The 24,965-nt window shown below is 52.2% G+C and overlaps 1 protein-coding gene across 4 annotated transcripts in view; it reads left to right on the top strand.

Annotated features, from left to right (window-relative positions):
* Positions 1-13,709, top strand: part of PPARD (peroxisome proliferator activated receptor delta) — a 73,202-nt gene extending 59,493 nt beyond the window's left edge. For all 4 annotated transcript variants that reach the window (XM_046639651.1, XM_046639652.1, XM_046639654.1 and 1 more), the window contains 5 exons: positions 7,170-7,324; positions 8,116-8,254; positions 9,554-9,756; positions 9,934-10,384; positions 11,436-13,709. In XM_046639651.1, the coding sequence (XP_046495607.1) occupies positions 7,170-7,324; positions 8,116-8,254; positions 9,554-9,756; positions 9,934-10,384; positions 11,436-11,683 (1,196 nt within the window). In that variant the 3' untranslated portion in view covers positions 11,684-13,709. The remainder of the gene's footprint in view (positions 1-7,169; positions 7,325-8,115; positions 8,255-9,553; positions 9,757-9,933; positions 10,385-11,435) is intronic.
* The last annotated feature ends 11,256 nt before the right edge of the window (positions 13,710-24,965 follow it).

Genomic DNA, 24,965 nt, shown 5'->3' with positions numbered 1-24,965 from the left:
GTTTATCAATAAATTGATGAAGGTGGAGGTAGAAAGACTTCCTTGTTCAGTAGTTGAAAGAGGAGGGGGTTGTTTAACATAATCACTATGTGTTAAAGCCATAGTATGTAGAAAGTTCCCACAAATTCTACTAGACAAGCCGCCCAACAGAAAAGCAGAAACAGGCAGTTCACAGTAGGACAAATACAAATGGCCAGAAAATATGAAATGTTTTTCAGTCTACTCGCTGATCAAAGAAAGTATCTTCCGGTGAGATGTCATTTAGCCTGTCAGATTGGCAGAGAGGGCTGTGTTGGCCAGAAGGTGAGGACATGGCCCTCAGCCAGTCAGGGTAGAAGGGCTGCTCAGCAGCACAGGCCAATACTTCAGTGTGCATTCCTTTGGCCCTGCTGTTCCCCGCAGGAATGTATCCCATGTAAATACTCGCTCAGTGTGCACAGAGATTTCCACACTTATTTACTGCAGCACTGTTCACAAAAGCAAAACCTGGAAGGCGCCCATCTGTGGGAAATTGGTTATGTAAACTGTGGGAGAGCTATACTGTGGAATGCTCTGTAGTCATTAAATAGGATAAGGTAGGTCTGTATATACCGACAGGGAAGTAAGTTCCTGACCAACTGGGCATCCCGTTGTTTAAAAATCCTTATGTATCATGGAAGGCCCTAGAAGAGTACACACAAAAGACTGGTGGAGCTGGGGCTGGCCCGGTGGCGCAGCAGTTAAGTTCACATGTTCTGCTTCGGAGACCCAGGATTTGCTGGTTTGGATCCCAGGTGTGCACGTGGCACCACTCATCAAGCCATGCTGTGGTAGGCGTCCCACATATAAAGTAGAGGAAGATGGACATGGATGTTAGCTCAGGACCAGTCTTCCTCAGCCAAAAGAGGAGGATTGGCAGATGTTAGCTCAGCGCTGATCTTCCTCAAAAAAAAAATAAAATAAAAAAATAAAGACTAGTGGGGCTAACTCAGGGGGTAGGATCATGGGTGGAGAGGATCTCTCATAAGATGCTGCATGCCCTTATGTGTTTTTCTCAATAAGCCTGCAGGACTCTCATAATTTAAAAAGCAACTGCATTGCTTTTCTTTACAAGGTTAAAATAAATTAATTATTATTATTGTTGTTATTTTTAAAAAGGCCAGCAGGTAAGGGGCCCTGGAGACAGAGCCTCGTGCTGTGTTGGGGATCACACAGACCAGGACAGGAGCCCCAGGTCTGCCACTGCCAGCTGTGGCCCTCACCAGTGCCTTCACCTCTCCAGTCTCAGTCTCTTCACCTTTAAACGCTGCATCCTGCCCACCTCAGGGCCGGCCGGGTGAGGAGTAAATGGTGGTATCTGACACACCATGGATGTGTCAGCGCCTGCTGGTTCCTTGCCCCGCCCCATGAGTCTGTGACTTTGGCCTCTGGAGTCCCCTCAGGGACCCACGAGCTTGTGGTGCAGCCTCGAGCCCTGAACCAGCAGGAAGGCTGCAGAGTTTGCTTCTCTTCTGACCCTCCAGCGGTTCTGCAGTGACCCTGTGCATCTCTCTCCTGAGCTCAACACCTGCCGCCCAGCTCCTCCTCACTCAGGACGGGTCTCACCATTAGCTCTCGGCAGCAAGGAAACTCACGTGACGGGGTTGCCTGGCTAGGTGGGAGCAGGGGCAGCTGGAGCCAGTGTTCACACCCCACTCCTGTCCTCTTCACCTCCTGCTTCAGTGATGAACATCCCCATCGCAACCGAGAAAGAGGTCAGGGGGCTTAGCTGGGGTCAGAGGAAGAGAAAGTGCCCTTCCTCCTGGCCTTGGTGCCTCCTCTCTCCTAGCAAGCACATGGTGGGTGTCCAGGCAGGTCGTTTAGCCAAGGACAAGGCTGCGTGCCTGCCCTAAGGAGCCCACAGTCTAGACGAACAGGGCAACAGAAGTAAGAAGGCTGCTTGATAACCCAACCCCAGAGTCCTGCAGAATTGGCTCTGACTTCAGAAGCTGGTTGCCTGTGGGGCTCTGCCAGCAAATAGGCAGGGCTGGCACCTCCTGGCCCCCCTCACAGCTATGCCTACAGCATCCCTCCAGTGATGGAGACTAGATATTCAGGAGAGCTCTCAACCACACACAGAGGACGGGAATAAAGTCAGGAGTGTCTATTTCCTGAACTTGTCATCTAAGATGGTGCAGTTAATACCTTACTCTCTGGGTGACGGGGTTAGTGTTTACACTGAACCCAAACATTGGAATAATGGCTTCGTGTCGCCCTCAACAGTGACGTGTCTCATTTATTATAATCACGAGCTATTGATCGGTATATATGGGAAGTGGTAGAGTGCAGTGGGTGAGAGCTCAGTCCCCAGGGTTGGATGGTTCCATGTCACACTGCTCACTCTGCCACTGTATTAGTCGGGCTTTTCTAGAGAAACAGAACCAATAGGATGTGTTGAGAGAGAGAGTTATTTTAGAGTTGGCTCATGCAATTGCGAGGACTGGCAAGTTGAAATTCGGCTGGACAGGCCAGCAGGCTGGAGACCCAGGGAAGCTGATGTTGTGGCTCCAGTTCCAAGGCAGCCTGGAGGCAGAACTCTGTCTTCCTTAGGGAGACTTTGGTCTTTTTTCTTAAGGTTTCAGCTGATTGGCTGAGGCCTACTCACATTGTGGAGAGTAACAATTTAAATGTTAATCACATCTAAAAAATACCTTTACACCAACTTCTAGACTTTTGTTTGACAAAAACTGGGTACCACGGGCACCATGGCCTGGCCAAGCTAACGCAAAAAATTGACCATCAGAGCCTGTCCACATGTTGTTTAACCTTCTGAGCCTCAGTTTTCTCACCTATAAAATGGGGTAAGAAGACCTGCTTGAAGGGTTGTTTTGAGTTCACATGAGAAGTGTCCAGTGGAGTGCCTGGTGCATAGTAGGCATGCACTGAAAAAGAGGTTTTATTGGGGCCGGCCCCGTGGCCCAGTGGTTAAGTCCTCATGCTCCACTTCGGCGGCTCAAGGTTTTGCTGGGTCGGATACCAGGCGTGGACATGGCACCGCTCGTCAGGCCGCTGAGGCGATGTCCCACATGCCACAACCAGAGGCACCGACAACTAGAATATACAACTGTATACTGGGGGGCTTTGGGGAGAGGAAGAAGGAAAACAAAAAGATTGGCAACAGTTGTTAGCTCAGGTGCCGATCTTTAAAAAAAAAAAAAGGTTTTATTGGTACAAACTCACAGCCTTTGCAGGGAAGTCATGTTTAGGTTCAGGTCCCAGTCCCACCAGGTGTTAGACAGGTGACCTTGGGCAGAGCACTTAACCTCAGCCATCATGCGTTTCCTCGTCTTTACATAGTGGCACTTACTGTCTTCCAAGGTGATGTGAAATGCCACTACCAAGCATGAAGACACGTGCTCTGCGCTTAGTGGGGCTGGTGAACGCCAATTCTTGCCCCTTCCCTCTGCAGGGTGGTAGCGGCAGGCCCTCAGGAGATGTTTGGGAGGTCAGGCAGGGTGTGGCTAGGTGGCAGCTCAGAGACATGGCTCGGGGCCCAGATGATGGCTGTCAGGTGAGCAAGTGCATTTCCTGAGAGCAGAGGAAGGGGCTGGGTGAGAGGACGGTGCTGTGCTGGCCTGGGAGAGCAGCTCTGCAGGCAGACAGCCATCAAATGGCAAGCCCAGCGTCTCTTCCGGCCAGCATGCCTGAGGAGCACCAAGGCGGGGCTCTGGGTTGGGGGGAGGGCCTCTTGGAACCCCAGTATACCACCAGGAGGTCATGGGGGAGGTGGTGGGACCATCAGAACCGGGTCCCTAGAATTCTGCCATCATTACTTTTGGATAGGAAGTGATGGTGATTTGAGGATAAACCCTTAAGCCAGGTGGTCAGTCAGGAAGAGACGGAACCTTTGTCTTTGGAAAACCCACCCCCAAACTACCACCACTCCAGTATCCCCAATATATGCACTCCACAACTAAACCTAGCCCTGTAGGATGTGTCCATTTCTGCCCACCCAGCCCCTCAGCTCCTTTCTGTGCTTGTGTCAGTTCTTGAGTTCTCTTATTCCTCTCAAATAGGCAGAGGGTGCCCTTGTCCCATTACCCTGCCACTGCCAGGCCCCCCTGCCCACTCCCAAGTTCAGCAGCCTACACCTGTTCACCGCTGGGGGCAGGACCTCTCCCAGGGCTCTGTAGCTCTTCCTGACTGGGGCCCCTCTGGGACACTCGCCCTGGGTTTCTCCTCTCAACCCAGAGCTCTGCTGCCTGGGTGGCTAGTGGAGCTTGGCCACCTTGGCTTCTTCCAGGGTTCCCGGTGCTCCTGACATCCTGAGCCGAGGGCCAGCAGCAGGTGAGGATTAGCGAAAGGAGGTGAGGTCTTGTTCTAGGGGCTCTCTGGGCCTCGGAAACAGAGTTTGGCTTTGGGCTTCTGTGAAGCTGTGGAGGAAGAGGGACAACAACTGGAAGAAGGAAGAGCATGGTCTCTGCCTGTGTGGGGCACACAGCTTGGAAAGCCACAGAATTGCGACCTTCTAATAAGCATCATCCTAACTTAAGTGGCTAATTTACACAGCACTCCCAAGTCCCAAGAACTTTCTCTCTGTTAACTCCTTTGCTTCTCCCTGTGACTCTCTGAGATAGATACTGTTGTCGTCTCCATTTTACAGAGGAGGAAACCGAGGCCCAGAGGGCAGAGCTGAGTTTTAAGCCCAGAACTCTGATTTGAACTCAGGCCATGTGGCTCCTGAGTCGCATTCTTACCCCCCATGTCTGCTGTTTCTGAGCACCTGGAAACCAACTTTGAGGTCATCCGAAGCCCTCACCTTTCAGCCCAGAGAGGGGAGCAGTCACTTTCCCTGGTAGCCTCAAACCCTGGGTGATGGCTCCTTTGTAGCCCTGCACCACTCTGCCTCCCCTCAGCTGGCGCTGCCGCTCACGACGGTGTGCTCTAGTTTTCTTACCTCATTTAATTGAAGGTAGGGTCTGGGTCCTGCCCTGCACACAGGAGGTGCTCGTCAAATGTCCGCTGAATCAAAAGAGAGGGTAGCTTTGCCACGTGCAGTGCCAACAGCAGCCAAATGCCCAGACACCTGCTAAGCCTCCAGGGCCACGAGGGAGAATGAGGAGGGCACCTCCAAGAGGTGGGAACAGTCCGGGGTGATTGTCACTGTGAACAAGACTCAGTGGTGGAGGTGGGCTTTGAGATCCAAAGGAACGTGTTTAGAGACATTCCGAGTCTAGCAGAGGAGGCAAAAATGCAAGCCACAAAAACATCTCTGCTTACAAGAAGAGCCACAAAGCGAACACGTACACAGACCACACAGGTCAGAGAAGGAAGTGCCGGAAACCTTCCCTGCCCAGCTTTGGAGCGGGTCTCTGCAGAGGGTGTTTACGTGTCACCTTGTTTTCTCCCAACAACTGGTAATGTGAGTTCGATTGCCCCTATTATGATGCCTCCAGGAGTGGCGGACCCTGCCCAGCCCCTCCAGCCAGTTGGTGCTGAGGCCAGGACGCCCAGGCAGCCTGAGGACCGCGTATTCCACAGAGTCCCTGAGGGCCTGCTCCGCGTCCCTCAGCAGTGCCCTGGTGGACAGAGTCCTGCCCTGTGGCCCTTACATTCTAGTGGGCCACCCAACACTGAGTAAACACACACAGACTGTCAGGTGGTGACAGAAGCTGCTGAGAACATCAAAGCCACTTTGCCCTCTCCGGCTGCAGGCTTCCCCCGCAGCACCAGGCCCAGGAAGTGGAGAGAGCCCACTGTCCCCCGTCTGTGTGCTGAGGGGGCCATTACATCCCTTTGACTGAAGGTTAGGAGCTAAGGCTCTGGGACAGGACAGGCCGTTTTAGGAACCAGGGACTGTCACCCCTACCCTCACCAGCCCAGGAAGGGAGCAGGCTGCTGGGTCATCTCTGCTGAGATCTGGTGCTTTTGCTCCACCTTCTGTGACTGGGATGGGGTCTGGCTGGAGGCTTTTCTGCTGTCACTCCTAGGGCCCGAGGTGGGGCTGGGGGAGTGGGGTGGGAGGTGTGGGAGGAGTGGAGTGTGCTTTGGTCTGGGGACGTTATTCCATAGTAGGGTAATCAAGATCTTTTGCAGAGACTGTATTCTGTATTGTAGAGAGGAATGCAGGCCTGGAAAATGTTAAGTCTGTGCTCATCGGCATGGCTTGGGTCTCCCTAAGGTGCTGCTCCCTAAGCACCTCTGGTTTGGGTTTGGCCCCTGCCCCTGAGGAGGTTGCTCAGTCATCAGGGAAGAGAGGAGAGAATATCTGATTGGCAGTCAGCATGGCAGAGGCAGGACAGGTGGCATATGGGGTCATGCAACTGGCACTGGGCTGTGAGTCAGGAGACTGGGGCTCAGTGCAGGTCCCCTTTCCAAGGAAAGGGCTAATTTCTGAGTGTGCAAGGGAGCGATTCAGAAGAGACTCCCAGTGCTTCTTCCTAAGTCGTCTGACAGCACATGTACCCCCACGTCATTGCCATGGCCCACACTCTCAACACCTAGTTCAAACATCTGTACCTTTAATAGAAAAAACTTGGGGAAATCGTATGCTGCCCACTCAACACGACTGATACCTGTGCTCTTTCTACTCAAGAAGTTTCATGGGATTGAACTTGAGCTTCTCGAGAGACCCTTCACAGCATCTCTGGAGTCCATGCAAGAATTGAATTTCGGGGGGCCCAGGGGTTCTGCAGATGTCTGCACTTCTGCAGAACACACTTCACACAACCCCATGTGGGCCCACACAGTGGAGCCTCTTATGCCAGGAGAGGCACTTCCTGAGGACAGACTAAAGAGATTCTGTCTGCTTTCTTCCTCTTGCTCCCCTCCTCCCAAAACACAACCGTCCGCCCACACCCTCTCCTCCTCAACCGTGAGTTCAGCCCACGAAGGCTCTGACTTACGCCAGATAGTAATAGCTGCCGTTTCCAGAACACCTGCCATGAGTCAGGTCTGGGGGAAGTGTTTGGAAACTTTTTGCCATCCTCCCAGAGGAGCTGTCCTTAACCCCGTGTTCTAGATGAAGAAACTGATCCTGAAAAAGGTTGACTCTCCGGAGACACATAGCTCTTAAGTGGCTGAGCCGAGGGCTGTGTGATTCAGAAACATGGGCTCTTCCTGCCACCTTGCTGCCCTGTGGGCTCTAGTCACCTCCCCTGGCCCCCAGGCCCAGCAGAATATGAAGCCACCCCTGTGTTGTGTGTGTGCAGACCTCTCCCGGAGCTCCTCGCCACCGTCACTGCTGGACCAGCTGCAAATGGGCTGTGACGGGGCCTCGTGCGGGAGCCTCAACATGGAGTGCCGCGTGTGTGGGGACAAGGCATCAGGCTTCCACTACGGTGTTCACGCATGCGAGGGGTGCAAGGTATGGGCAATGGGGGGTGCTGGCTGGCCTTCAGGCTGTGGTCATATGGTGAGTTGACCTGCCAGTCTTTCCCTGGTGTGGGGTGGGGCCCCGACAATACCCTCTGGGCGATCCCCACCTGGGAGGCAGCCAGGCCCTGGGGCCCATTCCAGGCCTCAGCTCTGGGTCCTGCTGGAGAGGAGGAGTCCCTTTGTCAGAGCTTCCCTGCTGGGCACCTGCCCCGCTAACAGAGGCACTCACCTGGGCTCTCTTGGCTTCTGATAGCCCCTAGGGACCTGGCTCAAGAGGGTGGGCAGGACAGAATGATGTCTTGAGCGGGGCCATCTTCCTGAGGTCAGGGTTTTCTGTGCCTCAAGGCCTGAAGGAGCCTCTTTAAAAAAAAAATGGAAAGTTACATTTCTTTTTCCAGTGGTGCTTTTGGGTTCTTCTTCCTAATGGTACACCCATCAAAATTTCACATATTACTGTGTTAAACCACTACCTGGGAAATACCCAGAACTAGATACATTTATGAATAAATCAAGTTAGCTACCATACAATTTCCTGTCACCAAACTAACAAAGAAGCATTTGAAATAAATACGGTATATATTATTTTAATTATTGCAAAAGTTTTAGAGTTAGTTTTCTTCTCCTTCTTCCCTCCGGGAAAATTTCCCATTACGTCCAAATTTCAGGAGTTTTTACATTTTTATGCATAATTGGGCCTCCTGGCGCAACCCAGTGGGCAGAACAGGATTCTCAGCCTCTCCCCTCCTTGTGGCTATTCCTCACCTGTTCACTGTTCCTCAGGGCTTCTTCCGTCGGACGATCCGCATGAAGCTGGAATATGAGAAGTGTGAGCGGAGCTGCAAGATCCAGAAGAAGAACCGCAACAAGTGCCAGTACTGCCGCTTCCAGAAATGCCTGGCGCTGGGCATGTCACATAATGGTGAGAGCCGCCCTGGCTGTGGCTCACACGGCCTGAAGGCCAGGCTTCAGGGAGCCCAGAAAGGGGGTGCCCTCATCAGTGCCTGGCATATAGGAAGCACTGCGTAAATGTCAGCTGTTGACCTTGCTGACCTGGATCCTGAGTCTTGGAGCCAGCACAAGCTGGCCTAAAATCTTCCTTCCCCACACTGCCCAGTATCCATCGTGGGTCCCAGGCTTGGAGCCATCTCCGCCTGTCTGTACCTGAGGCTCACCCTCTCTGGCCTGGAAGGGAACTGAGAATTGACCCCAGCTCCAGTGGTGTTGGAAACTATTCCCAGAGCCTCAAGCCTGTCTCAGATGACCCGGCACAATGTGAAAAGCCACTGCCAAGGCCTGGGATCCCCTCAGCCCTTCTTGGTTATTAAGGGTGGGTAGGAGCCAGGTGGGAGTTTCCTGGAGGCCAGCCATGCCCAGGAGACAGAGCCTGCCCTGCACTGTGCTCCAGACCTCCTCAGAGTCTCGTCTTCAGACCTCATAAAGTAGGATTTTGCAAACCCCACCTGCCTCCTCTTTACCCCTCTAGGTTAGATGCCCAGAGGACAGGGGAGAGCCTCCTGTTTAAACATTTCCACCCACAGACACCCTAACTGTCACTGTCTTGCATCTTAGAGGGTGGCAGGATCTGAGTGCTCCGTCGCAGCTTTTCCTAGGTGATAGGGTCTGGGGGTTTTATCCCTCCCCTCAGTCTGTATCTACCTGCGCCCCACTCCCTGGGAGGGGGAGAGGATTTCCTAGGAGATCTCAGGGCTGGCTGAATTCTTGTTTGTCCTCGGAGAAGCCAGATTCGTGTCCTGTTCCGTTCCTAATGACTGCAGTTTCTGAGAACTTACTTTGTGAATACTCTCATTTAGTTGTTCTGACAACCCGTGAGATTTAAGTATTAGCCCCATTTTTCTTAAGAAGAAAGGTGAAGTAGGCTCCCAGAGTCACACGGCCGGTAAGCTGCCAAGCTAGGACTCAAGCACGGGCCTTTTCACCAAAGCCTGTCTCCCTGCCTGCCACGCTCCCCCAGCCCCCAGCCAGAGGGGTCAGTCACTGTGCGTTAAGGCCCTCGTGTGCCGGGCCCTGTGAACAAGACAGAGTCCTGTCCTCCTGGAGCTTCTGTTCTGGAGGGGTTCCCCCACGTTCTAACTGGCTGGCTCTAGAGCTTTTGAGGACCCTGGGCTCAAAAAGTGTGTCTCCGTCCTTGGGGATCAAGGAGGTTAGAGGTGCTGGCCCCTGCCTGGGCTCCCCGGTGACTGTTCCCCCACCTCTGCAGCCATCCGCTTTGGCCGGATGCCAGAGGCCGAGAAGAGGAAGCTGGTGGCAGGGCTGACAGCAAGTGAGGCGAGTCAGCACAACCCACAGGTAGCTGACCTGAAGGCCTTCTCCAAGCACATCTACAACGCCTACCTGAAAAACTTCAACATGACCAAAAAGAAGGCCCGCGGCATCCTCACCGGCAAGGCCAGCCACTCGGCGGTGAGTGTTACTGCTCGGCCTGGCAGCATCCCAGGCTCTGGGCCCCACTGCCACCTGCCCGACTCCTGGGAGAACCAGGCCTCCTTCCTCCCCTAACTTCATGGTACAGGCAGGGTATGGGGAGCACATGGGCGGGAGTCCCCCAAGGCCTGGCCTCTAATGGGGCCTGGTTTTCAGCCCTTTGTGATCCACGACATCGAGACATTGTGGCAGGCAGAGAAAGGCCTGGTGTGGAAGCAGCTGGTGAATGGCCTGCCACCCTACAAGGAGATCAGCGTGCATGTCTTCTACCGCTGCCAGTGCACCTCGGTGGAGACCGTGCGTGAGCTCACGGAGTTCGCCAAGAGCATCCCCAGCTTCAGCAACCTCTTCCTCAACGACCAGGTGACCCTTCTCAAGTATGGCGTGCATGAGGCCATCTTCGCCATGCTGGCTTCCATCATCAACAAGGATGGGCTGCTGGTGGCCAGTGGCACTGGTTTTGTCACTCGTGAGTTCCTACGCAGCCTCCGAAAGCCCTTTGGTGACATCTTGGAGCCCAAGTTCGAGTTTGCTATCAAGTTCAATGCCCTGGAACTTGATGACAGTGACCTGGCCCTCTTCATCGCAGCCATCATTCTGTGTGGAGGTAAGTGAGGGTGGGGCGTGTGGGCCAGTCCCCATAGCCAGCCCTCCTGGGGCTTGGGCTCTCACTGCAGGGGGCACAGCCTAAGCTGGGACAGCATGGGGCAGTGTCCATGTGATGATGATGGCAGTGGAATGTGCGAGGCACTCAGTGTACATGCAGGAGCAGCTCCGTCTTGTACAGATGGAGCTGAGATAGAAAAAAGACTGAAAGGAAATATGCCAACATGTTGATGGGGGTTGTTTCTGGTGTTGGAGAAATTTTCTGTATTTTACCTGCAGTTTTCAAATTCTGACACAATAAATATAATAATCATGCTAACAGTGGCATAGAGCTTACTTCATGCCAGGCACTGTTCTAGTACCTTTTCTGAGATTATACTCATTTGTTCCTCACAATAACCCTGTGCGGAAGGTACTTCTGTTATCCCCGTTTTACAGATGAAGAAACTGAAGTCCAGAGAGGCCGAGTGACTTGTATGTAGCCTCATCTCTAGTCTGTGGTAGAGACAGGATTTGAATCCAGGCAGTAGGCCAGCCGGGTGGCACAGCGGTTAAGTTCACACGTTCCACTTCGGCAGCCGGGCTGTCGCCAGTTCACATCCCAGGCGCGGACCTACCCACTGCTTGGCAAGCCATGCTGTGGCAGGCATCCCCCGTATAAAGTGGAGGAAGATGGGCACGGATGTGAGCTCAGGGCCAGTCTTCCTCAGCAAAAACAGGAGGATTGGTGGCAGATGTTAGCTCAGGGCTAATTTTCCTCAAAAAAAAAAAAATGAATCCAGGCAGTGAGTTTCTTAACTACAATACTATCCTGCCTAGTCAGGAAAGAAACAAAACAAAACAAAGGAGGCGGGCCAGGAGGAGGGCTCTGGGGACTAGAGCAGTCAGTGGGACCGTCACTGACAGGGCAGGGCTTGGGTCTGTCACAGCAAGGAGGCCTGCGGTCCCCTGGGCCAAGTCACCCATGCGAGGTGGGCGTAGGGGGGTTCCCCTGCCCTTCTGAGACCTCACGTGCCTGTTCCCTCCCACACGTCTTCCCTGTGTCCCCACAGACCGGCCAGGCCTTATGAACGTGCCACAAGTGGAGGCCATCCAGGACACCATCCTGCGTGCCCTCGAGTTCCACCTGCAGGCCAACCACCCCGACGCCCAGTACCTCTTCCCCAAGCTGCTGCAGAAGATGGCTGACCTGCGGCAGCTGGTCACCGAGCACGCCCAGATGATGCAGCGCATCAAGAAGACTGAGACCGAGACCTTGCTGCACCCCCTGCTCCAGGAGATCTACAAGGACATGTACTGAGGGATGTGCCCAGGGCCTCCCGGCAGGCCTCCAGGAGACTGAGACTCGGGGGCTGGGGGACAGAGCTGGCACAGGCGCCACTCACGGGACTTTCCTGTTGGCCAGCCCCTGGGCGCTCAGCACGGCACCCGAGCAGTGGGGTCACGCCCCCGTCTGCTCAGACACAGGGCCTCTCGCTCCTGATCGTTTTCCCTTCCTTTGTCTCCCTCTTGCTCACTTCCTCTTTCCTCTCTAGTCTCTGCTCATTCTCTTCCTTTGTCTCTATAGGTTCCTTTTCCCTCTTCCCTCCTCCCTCACCTCCCTTTCTCTCTCTCCATTCCCACATCTGTCCCTCTCTCTTTCTGTGAGACAGTTTGTACTATTTCACCAGCGGCATAGAACACGACCTCTGCTTTTGCCCCCCTTGCTCCCCGGAGCAGGAGGAAGTGGGGCCTGCCCTCTGCACCAACAGTCACCTGCAAGGGTAAGGGCCTCACTTCTGCTCCTGTCTTCATAGTGAGGGACTCGAGTCATCCAAAGAAACACTAAGCTCTCTGGGCCCGGCTCCCTGGGGACGCCACGCAGGGTCTAGGCTGACTGCAGCAGCACCTAGTCCCTGGGTCCCTCCTCGAGGGCCAGGACGCCTCCCCCAGACTGTCACCACCCTTCGGGGGCTGGCGCCCCCTGACCCAGCCAGCACCACCCAGCAGCACAGCCCCGCCCCACTGATACCCAGCGCTCTTTCATTCTTTTCACTGGTATTCCAGGCCAGTGTTGCTGATCGCCCCCTGCGCTGGCCGCTGGGGGACACCCCCCAGCCTGGAAGGAGGTAGGGTTCCCTCCAGGTGGGGGCCCCCATCCCCCATTGGAGAGGAGTGAGTCTCAAGGGAGGTGGAGGTTGGTAGGGAAGGCAGCCAGCAGTACACTTAATTCTGACCCCAGGCCTTGGGGTCGGCCCCCATCATGCTTTCCCACCACTCTGCAGCAGCCACCGAGTCCTGCCTCCGTTGTGTCAGCACTGCAGCTCCCACTCAGTGCCAGGGCCTGGCCTCAAATGTGACGTTCCTTTCTCCAGCCAGGAGGCACGGCACTGGCTCCAGCCTGGGTGAGGCTCACGCCCCCGACACACGTGCGCGCACACTCCATGGAGCTGCCTCTCCAGCACACACCACAGGCACTGAGGTCACTTTACCTGCAGCTTCCACACACAGCCGCCCCCAGACAGGTGGGCACTCAGAGGGACCAACAGGTGGACGGGCAGAGCCCTGACCTGCCCCAGGGCTGTGCCAGATCCCTTGGTGGGCAGAGGTGTCCTGCTGAGTCAGCTCACTGGGGGAGCTGCCGGGGTGAACTGATCCTACTCATTGTGACACTCATTTGTCCCAGCAATTCTGCTGCCCTCCTTTCCCCTGTATTTGGCCCAGCTGGTCATGTGGCCTCTGGGGACCAGGGGCCTTGCCAGGCCCAGCCCACCCGTCTGGCCCGTTCCCCTACCCTCCCTCTCCGCCCAAGTGAAGTGCACTTGCCTTGGAGGAGGGCTCAAGCCTAGCGCAAGGGCTTTGTCTGAGCAGGAGGGCAGAGCCCGCCCAGGCTGCTTTTCCAGGCAGCAGACTGGCTGGGGTCTCTGAGAATGGCAGTGGAAGATGTGTGGTTAGAGCCCAGGCTTCCTGGGTCCTGTCTGGTCCTCCTTCCCGAGGGGCCTTTCCTTCTCTGCCCCAGGACCACTCTCTACTGGCAAGATTCTCCCCTCTCCCCGCCCACCCTCGCTGACCAGGGACTTGGGTTGGGTGCATCCTTTGGGCCAGTGCTGTGAAGAAAGAGATGCTGTGCCTGACCCCCCCCCCACCCCGCCGCCAGCCGTGTGCCCCTGTCCCCACCCCGGTCTGACGCCGAGAGTAGCACACAGCTCTTCTCAGTGTCTGAACAGTCTCCAAAACTGAAATGTATATTTTTGCTAGGAGCCCCAGCTTCCTGTGTTTTTAATATAAATAGTGTACACAGACTGACAGAACTTTAAATAAATGGGAATTAAATATTTAAGAGTTGATTTAGGCTGACACAGTTCTTTATGTGTTTTTCCTGAGCACTCACAGGATCCCTCCCCGTCCTCCGTGTCCAGTGCGGAGGAGGAAACTTGGTTGGGCAAACAAGACTTTAGGGTGCTGGCCGGGAGGGTGAGTTCCGGCCTGTGGGAGCTCCCATCATGCCCTTGCCTCCTGCCCTGCTCCCACTCCTCCATCAGCAAGGGCTGCAGGGCACTGAGAAGATGTCTTTCCTGCCCCGCCGGGGGAATTTGGGGTGGGAGGGGGAGAAAGGACGCACTCTGGGAAGGAGGTGTGGTGCCACGGCACAAACCGGGGTTGGGTGTGCAGGTTCTTGGAGGGCCTCAGAAGGATCCTGGAGGAGGTGACCCTCTCTGGTGGGGGGGCTTGCAAAGCCAAAGCCCATCAGTCACTGTCAGCTTTTTGCCACCCTCACGAGAGAGCAGGGCTTTCTTCTCCTTAGCCAACGCCCCAGTTTTCTCTTCTCGCAGGGGTGCCACCTTCACAGAGTCTCCAGGCAAGCCCAGCCCTCGGCGGCCATCCTCTGGCTGCAGTGTGAGGCAAGCTCAAGGAACGTTACAGCGCTTTCTAGCCAGGGGAACAACCACCGCTAAAATATTTCAAGATGGGGCATTTACCTCAGGGGATTCTTAGGAAAGTATTGAAAGGACTGAAAGATCCAAAGAGGGAAAACAGGTCATCCAGACATCAGTGACCGGGAAGCCACTCAGCGCCAGGGCTGGTGGGGAAAGTGTTATCTAGAGGCCACCATCCCTGGAATACCCGCTGACCCTGCAGAAAGCCCGCCGCCTGTCGATTTGCCTGTAGAGTCAGAGCCCATGCACACTGTACACGTGGGGCTGCCAGGGTGCCCGCAGCCACCACCACTGCTGCTACCCCTGGGACCTCGTCACTTGAGCAAGAAGCCTGGAGTTGGGACGCAGCTGCTCCTGCCAGAAGTGCCATCCGTGTTTGGGGGTGGAGGGGCAGCTTCTCCCTTCTTCCTGTCTTCCAGTCTGTTGCCCATACCTTCCATTGAAAAAACAACAGTAAGGGAGTCTAGGAAATGTAGTTTGCAGACTTGCAGCCCTTGCTGTGTAGAGGAGTGCCTGGAAGAGTAGACATGGATCCAAAAGCCAACAAATAACTCGCACACAGTACAAACCCCAGCCCCAGCTGAGCTCTCTCAGGTTGAGGCTCGCAGCTTAAGGCGGTGGTCAAGTCTGACACTTGCCTCCCTGTTTTCTCTTTCGCTGGCCAGGTAGACAGAGCAATCCGAACTCTGTCGAGTCTCAGATGGTTCCTCTCAGACAGGAGAGTGACGTTCCTAAGGGAATGGGAGGGAAAGAGGAGGCGGCTTGCTTAGATCGGGGGCATCTCTGAAATTGGTAGTCTTGCTTATGATGGAATCTTCCGGTTTCTTTGGTTTATTTTTCTCACCTCCCTATCTTTTCCCACACCACCATCAGGTGGGAGAAAAATAGTTGAAGACTGTGGCTCAGTTGTTAAAAGCCAGTCCTCTTTCGATCACTAACGAGGTAAGATCAGAGATGCCAAACAGCTAGATGTAGCTCAGTTCAGAGAGCTGAAGCTAAGTCTCTGTACCGCTTTATTCACCTGGCTTCTGGGGCTGCAGAGAGCTAGCATCGTGTTACTCTGGCCCCTTGTTAGGACTATCACTAAGTGATAGTCTTTATTAAGCACCTATTTTGTGCCAGACACTATACATACATCACCTCCAATCCTCACCACGACCCCATAAGGTAAATATTACCACCCGCCATCTTACAGGTGAGGAAGCAATGAGAGGTTAGGGAGTGTGCGTGGGGTTAGGCAGCCAGGAAGAGGCACAGCCAGTACTGGTCCAGGGCCTTAGCATCTCTGCTTTCCACTTAGGAGCAAAACCTTGGGGACAATAGTTGGTCACCTGGTCTCTTTTTAATGATATTCAGGACAAGTGAATCAAATATTTAGACTAAAAAAGAAGAAAGCAACCTTAAGACAATTAGAAGATAGTATTCCAATAATTCTGTAAAACTCTTCTGAAATAAAAAGTTTATTTTTTTAAAAAAAAAAGGGGGAAGAAAGAAATGGGATCCAAGGATGGTAATATCCCCAGGGAGCCTGGAAGAAGACGATGCAGAACGTTTCTGGAGGACAGATAGAGGCGGTCCAGAATTCCCACAAAATGACAAACGTGAGGAGACGAGCCTGCGTGAAAACAAATAGACATAACAACCAGTGAAATTAGAGCCCCAGGGCTTCCAAAATATAATGAATGATTATAGGAGAGAAATAAGTTTTATATTATTAAAAATATAAAGAAATCAAAACCATAAGAAAGGAACGATTTGCTTCTTTTAAAAAAAATCTTTAAAGAAATTCTTGGAACTTCCAGAAAAAAAGAAAAGAAAATGAGTTAAAAAACAGATGAGACACAGTCGAAGAGATGATTTTTGCACCTCAAGAAAGATCTGAAGACATTATCCAAAAGATAGCACAGGAAAAGCAAGAGAGAAGTTGTGGAACAGAAGAATAGAGTACACATTCTCAGACGCTGCACAAGGCGGTAGAAGTTGGTATAATCAACTTGAAAAACAATTTGGCAAAATCTCGTAAAGTTAAAATGTGCCGGTGGATGCTGCGGGGCGTCACCGGCTCCCACCCCTCCCAACCCAGACGCTAATTTCCATGGCTGCCGAGCTCACAGCTGAGCTCCTCCCGGCAAATTACCTTTACTGGAGGGTGCTGCCCCGCCCAGGACAAGCACACCCACACTGCCTCCTCAGGGGCAGCCCATAGCCAACACAGGCAGACGAGGCCAAGCCTCCTTTGCCCCAATTTGGGACAACTTGAAGGATCAGCACAGCTCCACAGCTGACGCTTCTGTCTCAACTGCCTTGTGGTTTAACTTCTCTCTCTCCCCAATCCTGCTTCCTTCAATCCCTTACAGGTGTTGTTCCACAGAGCATGCCCCATGATCTTCTGCAAGCAAACCTCCAAATCTATTTCCTGGAGTGGCCAACTTCACACAATACCCTAGGGTGAAACCCACCAAATTACATCGAACCTCGTGTACATGTTCATTGCAGCAACAGCAGAAACTTGGAAACAACAAAAATGTTCATCAACAGGAAAATGGATAAACTTGACATATTTATACAACGTTTAAAAAAAAAAACTAGAAGAAATAGATGGAAAAAAATTTTTATATAATCTTGAAGTGGATAGACCTTTCAAAAGTCTATCATAAAATGTTTTTGTCACACAAAAAAATTTTAAATCAACCATGTAAAAAAATTTGTGACATAATCAAAGGGCTAATTTCCTTAATATGTAAAGAGTACCTACAAATCAATGAGTAAAAGGTCAACAACCTGATAGAAGAATGGGCAAAGGATATAAACAGAGAAAGTAACACCTCTAGACCCACGTACGAAATAGAGGAAGATTGGCACGGATGTTAGCTCAGGGATAATCGTCCTCAAGCAGAAAAAAAGAAGATTGGCAACAGATGTTAGCTCAGGGCAAATCTTCCTCACACACACACAAATCTGTCCTTAAACTTTCAAGTGCATATCTCTTATTTAGTCTTTTTGAACTTCCCCAACTTACCTCCCATGTGGGGCAGTGCAACCTAGTGGAGAGAGCATGGGCTTTCGGGGAGCAGTAAGATGAGAATTGAGGGAGGGGTCTTAGGAATAGTCAGAGTTGGAAGGGCTCTTACCCTACCCCTACCTCCCACCCTCAGTGGCCCCAGCCGTTATTCTCCCCACTGCAATCTCTGAATGTACCAGGCATTTACACTGCCCGAGAGAGGCTCTGATTGGTTGGTTTGCTACCATTTAATCTGGAATGTCCTCATGGACAGAGCTCCAGGCAAGCTCCCTCCCGGCCCCTCTCATGGTGGCCCTCACTGAGGCCTCCACACTCTTCCAATTCTTTGTGATCAGGGTAGCAAGTGGCTTCATTGACAGACACAGACCAGGCCACAGTGACTTTTCATAGAAAACATCTTGGGCCTGGAAGCCGGTCCCCGGGGCCTCTTGCATCTGTCCATACATGCCACTCTGGAACAGCCCCCCTGGGCCCCGCGTCAGGCTCACACTACCCCCTGGAGGCTTGGAAGGCTCCCAGCTCACCCTCTGATCTCTCTGACAACCTCAGCTCCACATATGGGGTTTATGCAGCCCTTGGGGTGAGAGAGGCTCCCCCTGGCCTCCTCAGTTAGAAATTCCCCTCATATATCACAAGTTACTTCTCCCAGGATCCCAGCCTCCCAGGTCCTTGGGTCCTCAGTCCCAGGTCCTCATGACCCCCTCCCAAGCCACCCCACCTTCTTGGACCCTTAAAGTTCTTAAACCATGCCACAATTTCCTCCTGAAATCATTCAGGGATCTCTGAGGGCCTTCATGCCCCACGCCACCCACATCCTAGAGCCTGGACTGGGCGGCAGAGGCCCCAGGCTCCCAGCCGTCCTGCCTCCACCCTCTCGCCTGCCTCCAGGCCTGGGGCCACGGGAAGGGGCAGGCCTGGCCGCGGGGCCCCTCCTCCCTTTGGCCCTGCCAGGAAAGGGAGGGATAAAGGAGCACCAGAGGAACCCTGCCTGATTCTCGCTAGGGCCTGTGGCCGGCATGGATCCTGGAGGGCTGGATGGCAGCGGCCGTGGCAGGGAGAGCAGCCCCCACTCCCAGCGGCCACGCAGGTAGGGGTCTTGCTCTCACGGGAACACAGGGAAGGTGGGAGAAAACACTTTGGGGTTTGGCCTGGCCATTAAAAGCCTAGTCTCTAGGAACTTGGGGTGCCTCTAGGGGAGGAGGGAGTTCCTTGCCCTCTACCCCAGCTTGGGAAGGGTCTAAGTCATCTGCCACTCCCTCATAGTCCAGAGAAGGAGACTGAGACCAGAGAGGGGAAAAAATATACCAAGGTTGCACAGCTTAGTCAGGGCCAGCTCAGGGTCTGACCATTTAGGGCAAGGATTCCTCTCTTGCCTTCTTTCTCTCCCGCCCAACTAAGGCTTCTCTGCCCGGGAGCACCAAGCAGCTCCCTGCAGGTGGGATCTGGTCACCTGTGCAGCCCGAGCGCTTAGCACCATGCTAGGTGTTCATAAGTGTTTGAATGGAAACATATGGGTTGCACCACGACCACGAGAGTCACCCTTGTCTCAGGCACGCTGGCGCCCTCAGCCTTCCTTCCACCAGACTTTCACGCCTTCGCGCAGATTCATATTGCCAACAGCTGGAAGAGATCAGTGTCCCAGAGAGAACTGAAGTTGGGGTGAAGGAGGGATTAACTGTGGATCTGGGGGTCTCGGTGTCAAGTGGTTTTCCCAGGCTGGGAAGAAAGGCAGCCAGGTAGCAAGAGGGAAGCGGAAAGGAAAAAAGAAAAAAGGACGGAAGGAGATTTTTAATCGTTCCTTCCTGAGCTTTGCTGCAGGGCCAGGAAGGTGGCAGCCTGGACGAAGCTTGGACCCCCGAGTTTTAAAAGCCATGGTCAGGGGGCTCACTTGGCGGGCTCCACCGCCCCACTACTGTCCGCAGTCCTACCTTCCAGCCCCCCAACAGTCCAGTCCTGATTCCCAGGCTCACTGCTCAGGGGCCACTCCTCCAGCCCCCCGGGCACCCAGCCCCTGTTGCTGCCTCCCCAGGACTGGGTCACCTGTGACTGCTGGCTGCTCTGTCCCCATCCCTTGGCCTCAGAACTTGGCCTGAGAAATCCCCCACATCCGGCAGCCCTCACCCCTGACAAGTCAATCTTGGTTAACTAGAGATCTATTGGGCTGAGTGGGGACACCTGGGCTATCGTCCCAGCTCTTATTGCCAGTCCCTGGCCAATTACTTGAGCTTTCTGAGCTTCAGACTTTGAAAAGCAAAAAGGACTCCTGACTTCTAAGGCTTGTTTTGAGGATTAAATGAAATAATTTGACATTTCCCCAAACAAAATGTTTTATGGATGTGTCAAGAGTGTATGGGTGGGGGGCCTAGAAACAGCAGAAACGAGTTGAAACAAGGCTGGGTTAAACAGGCTCCCCTGTAGGACTTATCAGAGCCTTTAGTGTGTTCATGGACAATAAGCAATACACAACATGACTGTAAGAAAATGCAGAAGGAAGAGCTCTCAAATCGATTTGGTTGCAAAGCTCCTAGCCCCTTTCCTTGTGGCTCATCTCATGGGCTGAGAGCCCCCTGGACCGGTCGGAGAGCTTTGTCACGGGACCTCTCAGCTTGTGAAGGAGCTAGCGTGGTGGCCTCTCTAGGCAGTCCTGGAGGTCAGCCTCATTGCTGGTCTTTTGGGAAAGGCGAAGCTCTCCCAGTGCATCTCTCCTCCCAGAGGCTTCCCATTGGTGGACGGGGCACAGGAGCCCTTCAGGCCCTTCCTCTGAGGGCTACTGGTCCTCCCCTAGGAGATGAGTGGCTCCTCCTCTCAGGCTCACCCAGCCCTTCCAGGGCGGCTCTCGTCTCCACCCCCCTCCCCCCACGCTCCCCAACTTTGCTGTCATGCGCTCATCTGGTCCCTCCTCTTGTCTACTCCCCACACCAGGCCAGACAGCTAACATTTTTACATGTAAATCGCCTAACAAACATTTTGAAGAACATGTATCCCCCTCCACGCTCAGTCATCTCATGTTTTTTGTCATAAACGTAAATAGTTGCAAAGTTTATAATTTCTAATGTATTATAAATAGTCCCAATTTAAAATAAGATGATTACATGACTTTTTTTTTTTTAATTCCAAAAGAGATTTTTAAAAGATGTTTTTAAAGGGACGTTCCATCACTCAATCAAATACTTTTCACTGTTTCTGACTCCTTCTTCTCTAAGGCGGGCACGTCGGGCAGGCTTTTGAGGGGTGTGTTCAGAGCCCTCAGCCCACGAGAACTGGCCGTCAGTCTTCCTGTGGCGGGTTCTCCACTTCCCCAAGCCGGGCGGGGAGAAGCATCACAGGGCTTCGTGGGGTTGTGGGCTGGGGCTCAGCGCAGAACCTCAACCTGAGTGGTCCCGGCTGCTTGCTTCGGTCCTGCCGACGAACTCCCGGAGGCAGCTGACCAGAAGCAGCGGTGGACAGCGTGGATTTAAATAAGGACATTACCCTTTTCGTGTATCCAGTGGCATCTAAATATCAGAGAGTTTTAACATTTAATGTCATCCATTTAAAAAATAGATAAACAGGCTCTTACCATTTTACATAACTCCTTTTTCTCCTTGAATGCCTATGCTATTCCACTTCCCCTACGGAATTTTATCTTAACACAAACGTTTTTATTCTCAGAAGTATTTTCCTGATCACAATATTATATGTTCCTGGAACAAAATTATTTGTAAAACAGAAATTTAATTTCTTTCGAGACTTAGTTATTAGTAGTACTCAATTGATCAAAACAACTTAAATATATCATACCCTTTAACAGTTAATTACTAAATAACAAAAAATTTTCTTTAGAAAACTTCCTCCTGAGGTAGATGGCACTGTTGCTTCTCCCCACACCCCACCCCCAAAAAAGCACTCACGTATCTGTGGATAAATATTACTTATTGCTAGAATAAGACAGGGTTCAACATCAATCTCTATTTTTAATTTTTATAAATGGAAGCACTGAGAAATCTTGATCACAGAAATAAGTGGATGGAAATGAAATGTGATTTATTATAGTAGGGGCACTCAATTATCTGAATTGCCTCTGAATTAAATGCCAAAAATTACAAAGTGGCCTATCCTCAAAAATTACTGTTGAATGATCTTACATTACGACCCTGGCCCTCCCAACAGCTTCCGCAAAAATAATGACAATAACCACAACTGCTATTATTATTATAATAAGCGTATTATTATATAATATAATCATTGTCATAATGATTATTACTACGAGCACCCGCTCCGAGGCCTTGCCTGGCCACCCTGTCTAGAGTAGGGCCCCACGCTGCCGGCATTGATTTGTCAGACCCTTTTCGTGGTCTGCATTCGTCCTGGTTATTTGTGCCCATGTTTTAGGTCCTGGACTGGGGGAGGCCAGTAAGGCAAATTGTGTAGGGTTGAATCCTGTCTTTATTTAAAAGTTCAATATTTTGTTCATGGTGAATATTTTTTTGCATTAATTTTTATCTTTAAAAAAATTGCTCTAAAATACTATTCCTTGCTACTGAGGTTTTTTTGGCATCCCCTGAAATTTTATATCCGAGGTGAGGGCCTCCCTTGCCTCCCCGTCGTCCTGGCCCTGGTTTCTGGGTTCTCTGCTCCATCACCTCATCGGGGGCTCTGTAGGCAGCTTCCATATCATGCAGGGGCTCCCTATGTTGTTGTGAATGAAGGACCCATGTGACCGTCAATCTGGCACCTTCACCAACAAGGTCGGGGGCCTGGCACCCATCTTTCCCTCCCTCTGCCCGCTTCTCTGCCAGGGCCTCACTCTCAGACATTCTCTGGGGGGATGGAACTCTCCATGCGGACCCTCAGCTTGGGCTGGCAGTCTGTTCTTGTGGGACTAGAATCCGGGCTCTGTCCCGGTCCCTGCTGCCCTGGCCGCTGCAGGTGTGCGTCCATTCCCCCTCCAGGTAAGGAAGCACAGGACGAGGGCAGAGGTCCTCTCTACCCTGTACCTGACCCAGAGCCAGGACACGTAGTAGGTTCTCAATGAGCGTTTGCCCACCGCCTCCTCCCACCCTTTCCACCTCACACCCTGACCCTCACAAGGCCCAGTAAAGGGGAGAGGGAGGAGGAGAACAGCTCATATTTACTGAGGGCTTTCTATGTGCCAGGAACTTGACACACACTGTCTCATTTACGTTTGACCCGTGACGTAGGTACTAATCTTATCCCCATTTTACAAACGAAGACACGGAGGCGTGGAAAGGTTGTCCAAGCTCGCACAACCAACAGGTCATGCTACCAGGTAGAACTGGCTTTACATTTTGTGGGACCCACTGCAAAATGAAAATCAGGGCCCCTTGGTCAAAAATTTAGTAATTTCAAGACAGCAACGGCAGAGCATTAAAAGCAAGTGTGGGACCCTGGTGTGACTACTCAGATCCACACCCAAGAACCCAGCCCTGGTACCAGAATTTAAACCCGGAATTCTGACTCCAGAACCCACAAGATTCTGGGCTTGGAGGAAGTAATAGTCATCACTGTGATTTACTGAGCACCGGCTTTGTGCATTGTGCAGAATCTTAAACCCTCGCTACAAGCCTGAGGTAGCAATGAGGCATCGTCACCTTCATCCTTAATGGTGAGGAAACCAAGCTTTAGGGAAGCTGAGTTCCCCACCCGGGGCTCCTCAGTGGGGCGGGGATTTGAACACAGGACCAGCTCCAGAGCCTGTGTCCTGATATCACAGCCTCTCTCTAGAAGGGTCACAAAGGCAGGAACCAAAGCCGGGCCGGGTGTGACTCCCACCGTCTCTTAGGCATTTTGCGCAAGGGGCCTGTGGCTGGGGGCCGAGCTGCCGCTTTGCTCAGGCTGGGAAGGCACCCCAGGTCTGCAGATACTTCCAGCGAGGCTTCTGCTTCCACGGAGATGGATGCAGGTGAGCACCTCTTCTCCTCGAACAGGGAGTGGGGTGGGGGACGCAGGAGGAATCAACCCCTCAGGGACCACGCCTCTTCCCAGAGCCTCAACTCCCCTCACAGCTCCAAGTTCTAGGCTGAGCTAGCTCTGAGCCCTGGAGGGGCTATCCCTGTCTCCTCACCCTTCTCCTCCCCACTACAGCTATCAGCATCCACAGCAGCCCCCCGGCCATCTGGAGTGGGGCCGCCGCCATTCAGAGCCACACGTCACCCTGCCAGGACCCTGGCTGGGGCTGACCCGCAGGGGCTCCGAGCCCACCTACCTGCCCTCTGTGGCTGTGGGTTGGGGCTGGGCCGGCGCCTGCGGGGACACGGAGCCTGGCCTGGAGGGGATGGCCAGCAAGGCCGTGGAGTTTGGTGTCAGTTCCTGGAAGTCCCTGTCACCATCATGTGAGTCGTCTGGGGCACTGCAGGTGGGCACAAGTGGGACCTGGCATCAGGGTTCCTGCTCTGGCTCAGAGCAAGTTTGATGTTCCCTCCTCCCCTCTCCCTCCTCAATATTGCCAGCTAGAGGGAAGTTTCCTCCTGGCTGCATTGCTCTCTCTATCTAGAAGCAGAATGCCAGGGTGCCTGTGGAACCAAACCACCTAGTTTCAAATGCCAGCTCCACTAGTTAGTAGCTGTGTGATTTTGGACAAGTCGCTTAACCTCTCTGGGCCTCAGTGTCCTCATCTGAAAAGGACACTGATAATAGTACCTGCTGCACAGGGTCGTGTGAGGGTGGGATGAGTTCATACGTGTGATGTGCTTAGCACAGTACCTGGTGCAGAGTAAATACTAAGTGTCAGTGGTTATTTTTTAAATTATTGCTCTAATGCAGTGCTGTCCGATAAAACTTTACCACATATGTAGTTTTTGTAACAGTTTTCTTGATATATACTTCACAAACCAAACAATTCACCAATTTACGATGTACAATTCAATGTGACACAGTATATTATATTCAGAGTTGTGCAAACATTACCACTATCTAATTTTAGAAGATTTTCATCAGCTCAAAAAGAAACCCATTGGCAGTCAGCCTCCATCCACTGCCCTTCCCAGCCACTGGCAACCATCGGTCTCCTGTCTCTATGGATTTGCCTATTCTGGACATTTCATACAAGTGGAATCAAGCAATGCATGGCCTTTTGTGGCTGGCAGCTTCTACCTTACATAATATCTTCTCGGTTCATCCATGTTGTAGCATGGAGCGGTACTTCATTCCTTTTTATGGCCAAATAATATTCTGCTGTATGTATAGCATACGTACACAACACCTTTTGTTTCATTCATCTGTTGATGGGCATTTGGGTTGTTTTCGCTTTGGGGCTGTTATGAATAATATTGCTATGAGCATTTATGTACAAATTTTTGTGTGGGCACATATTTTCATTTCTCTTGGGCACATACCTAGGAGAGTGGAATTGCTGGATCATGTGTTAACTCTATGTTTAACATTTTGTAGAAGTGCCTAAATGTTTTCACACCATTTTACAATTCACATAGGTAATTTAAAATTTTCTAGTAGCCACACTAAAAAAAGTAAGAAGCAACAGGTGAAATTAATTTTAATAGTGTATTTTATTTAACCCAATGTATCAAAAATTATCTATCTAGTATTATCATTCCAACATGTAATCAATGTAAAAAGTTATTGATGAAATATTTTAGAGTCCTTTTTGGTACTAAGCTTCAAAATCTCGTGTGTATTTTACGCTT

This window comes from Equus quagga, chromosome 15 (assembly GCF_021613505.1).
Source record: "Equus quagga isolate Etosha38 chromosome 15, UCLA_HA_Equagga_1.0, whole genome shotgun sequence".
In the NCBI taxonomy this organism is placed as follows: Eukaryota; Metazoa; Chordata; class Mammalia; order Perissodactyla; family Equidae; genus Equus; species Equus quagga.
Note: the sequence above shows the minus strand (reverse complement) of the source record. Positions and strands in the feature narration are given on the sequence as shown.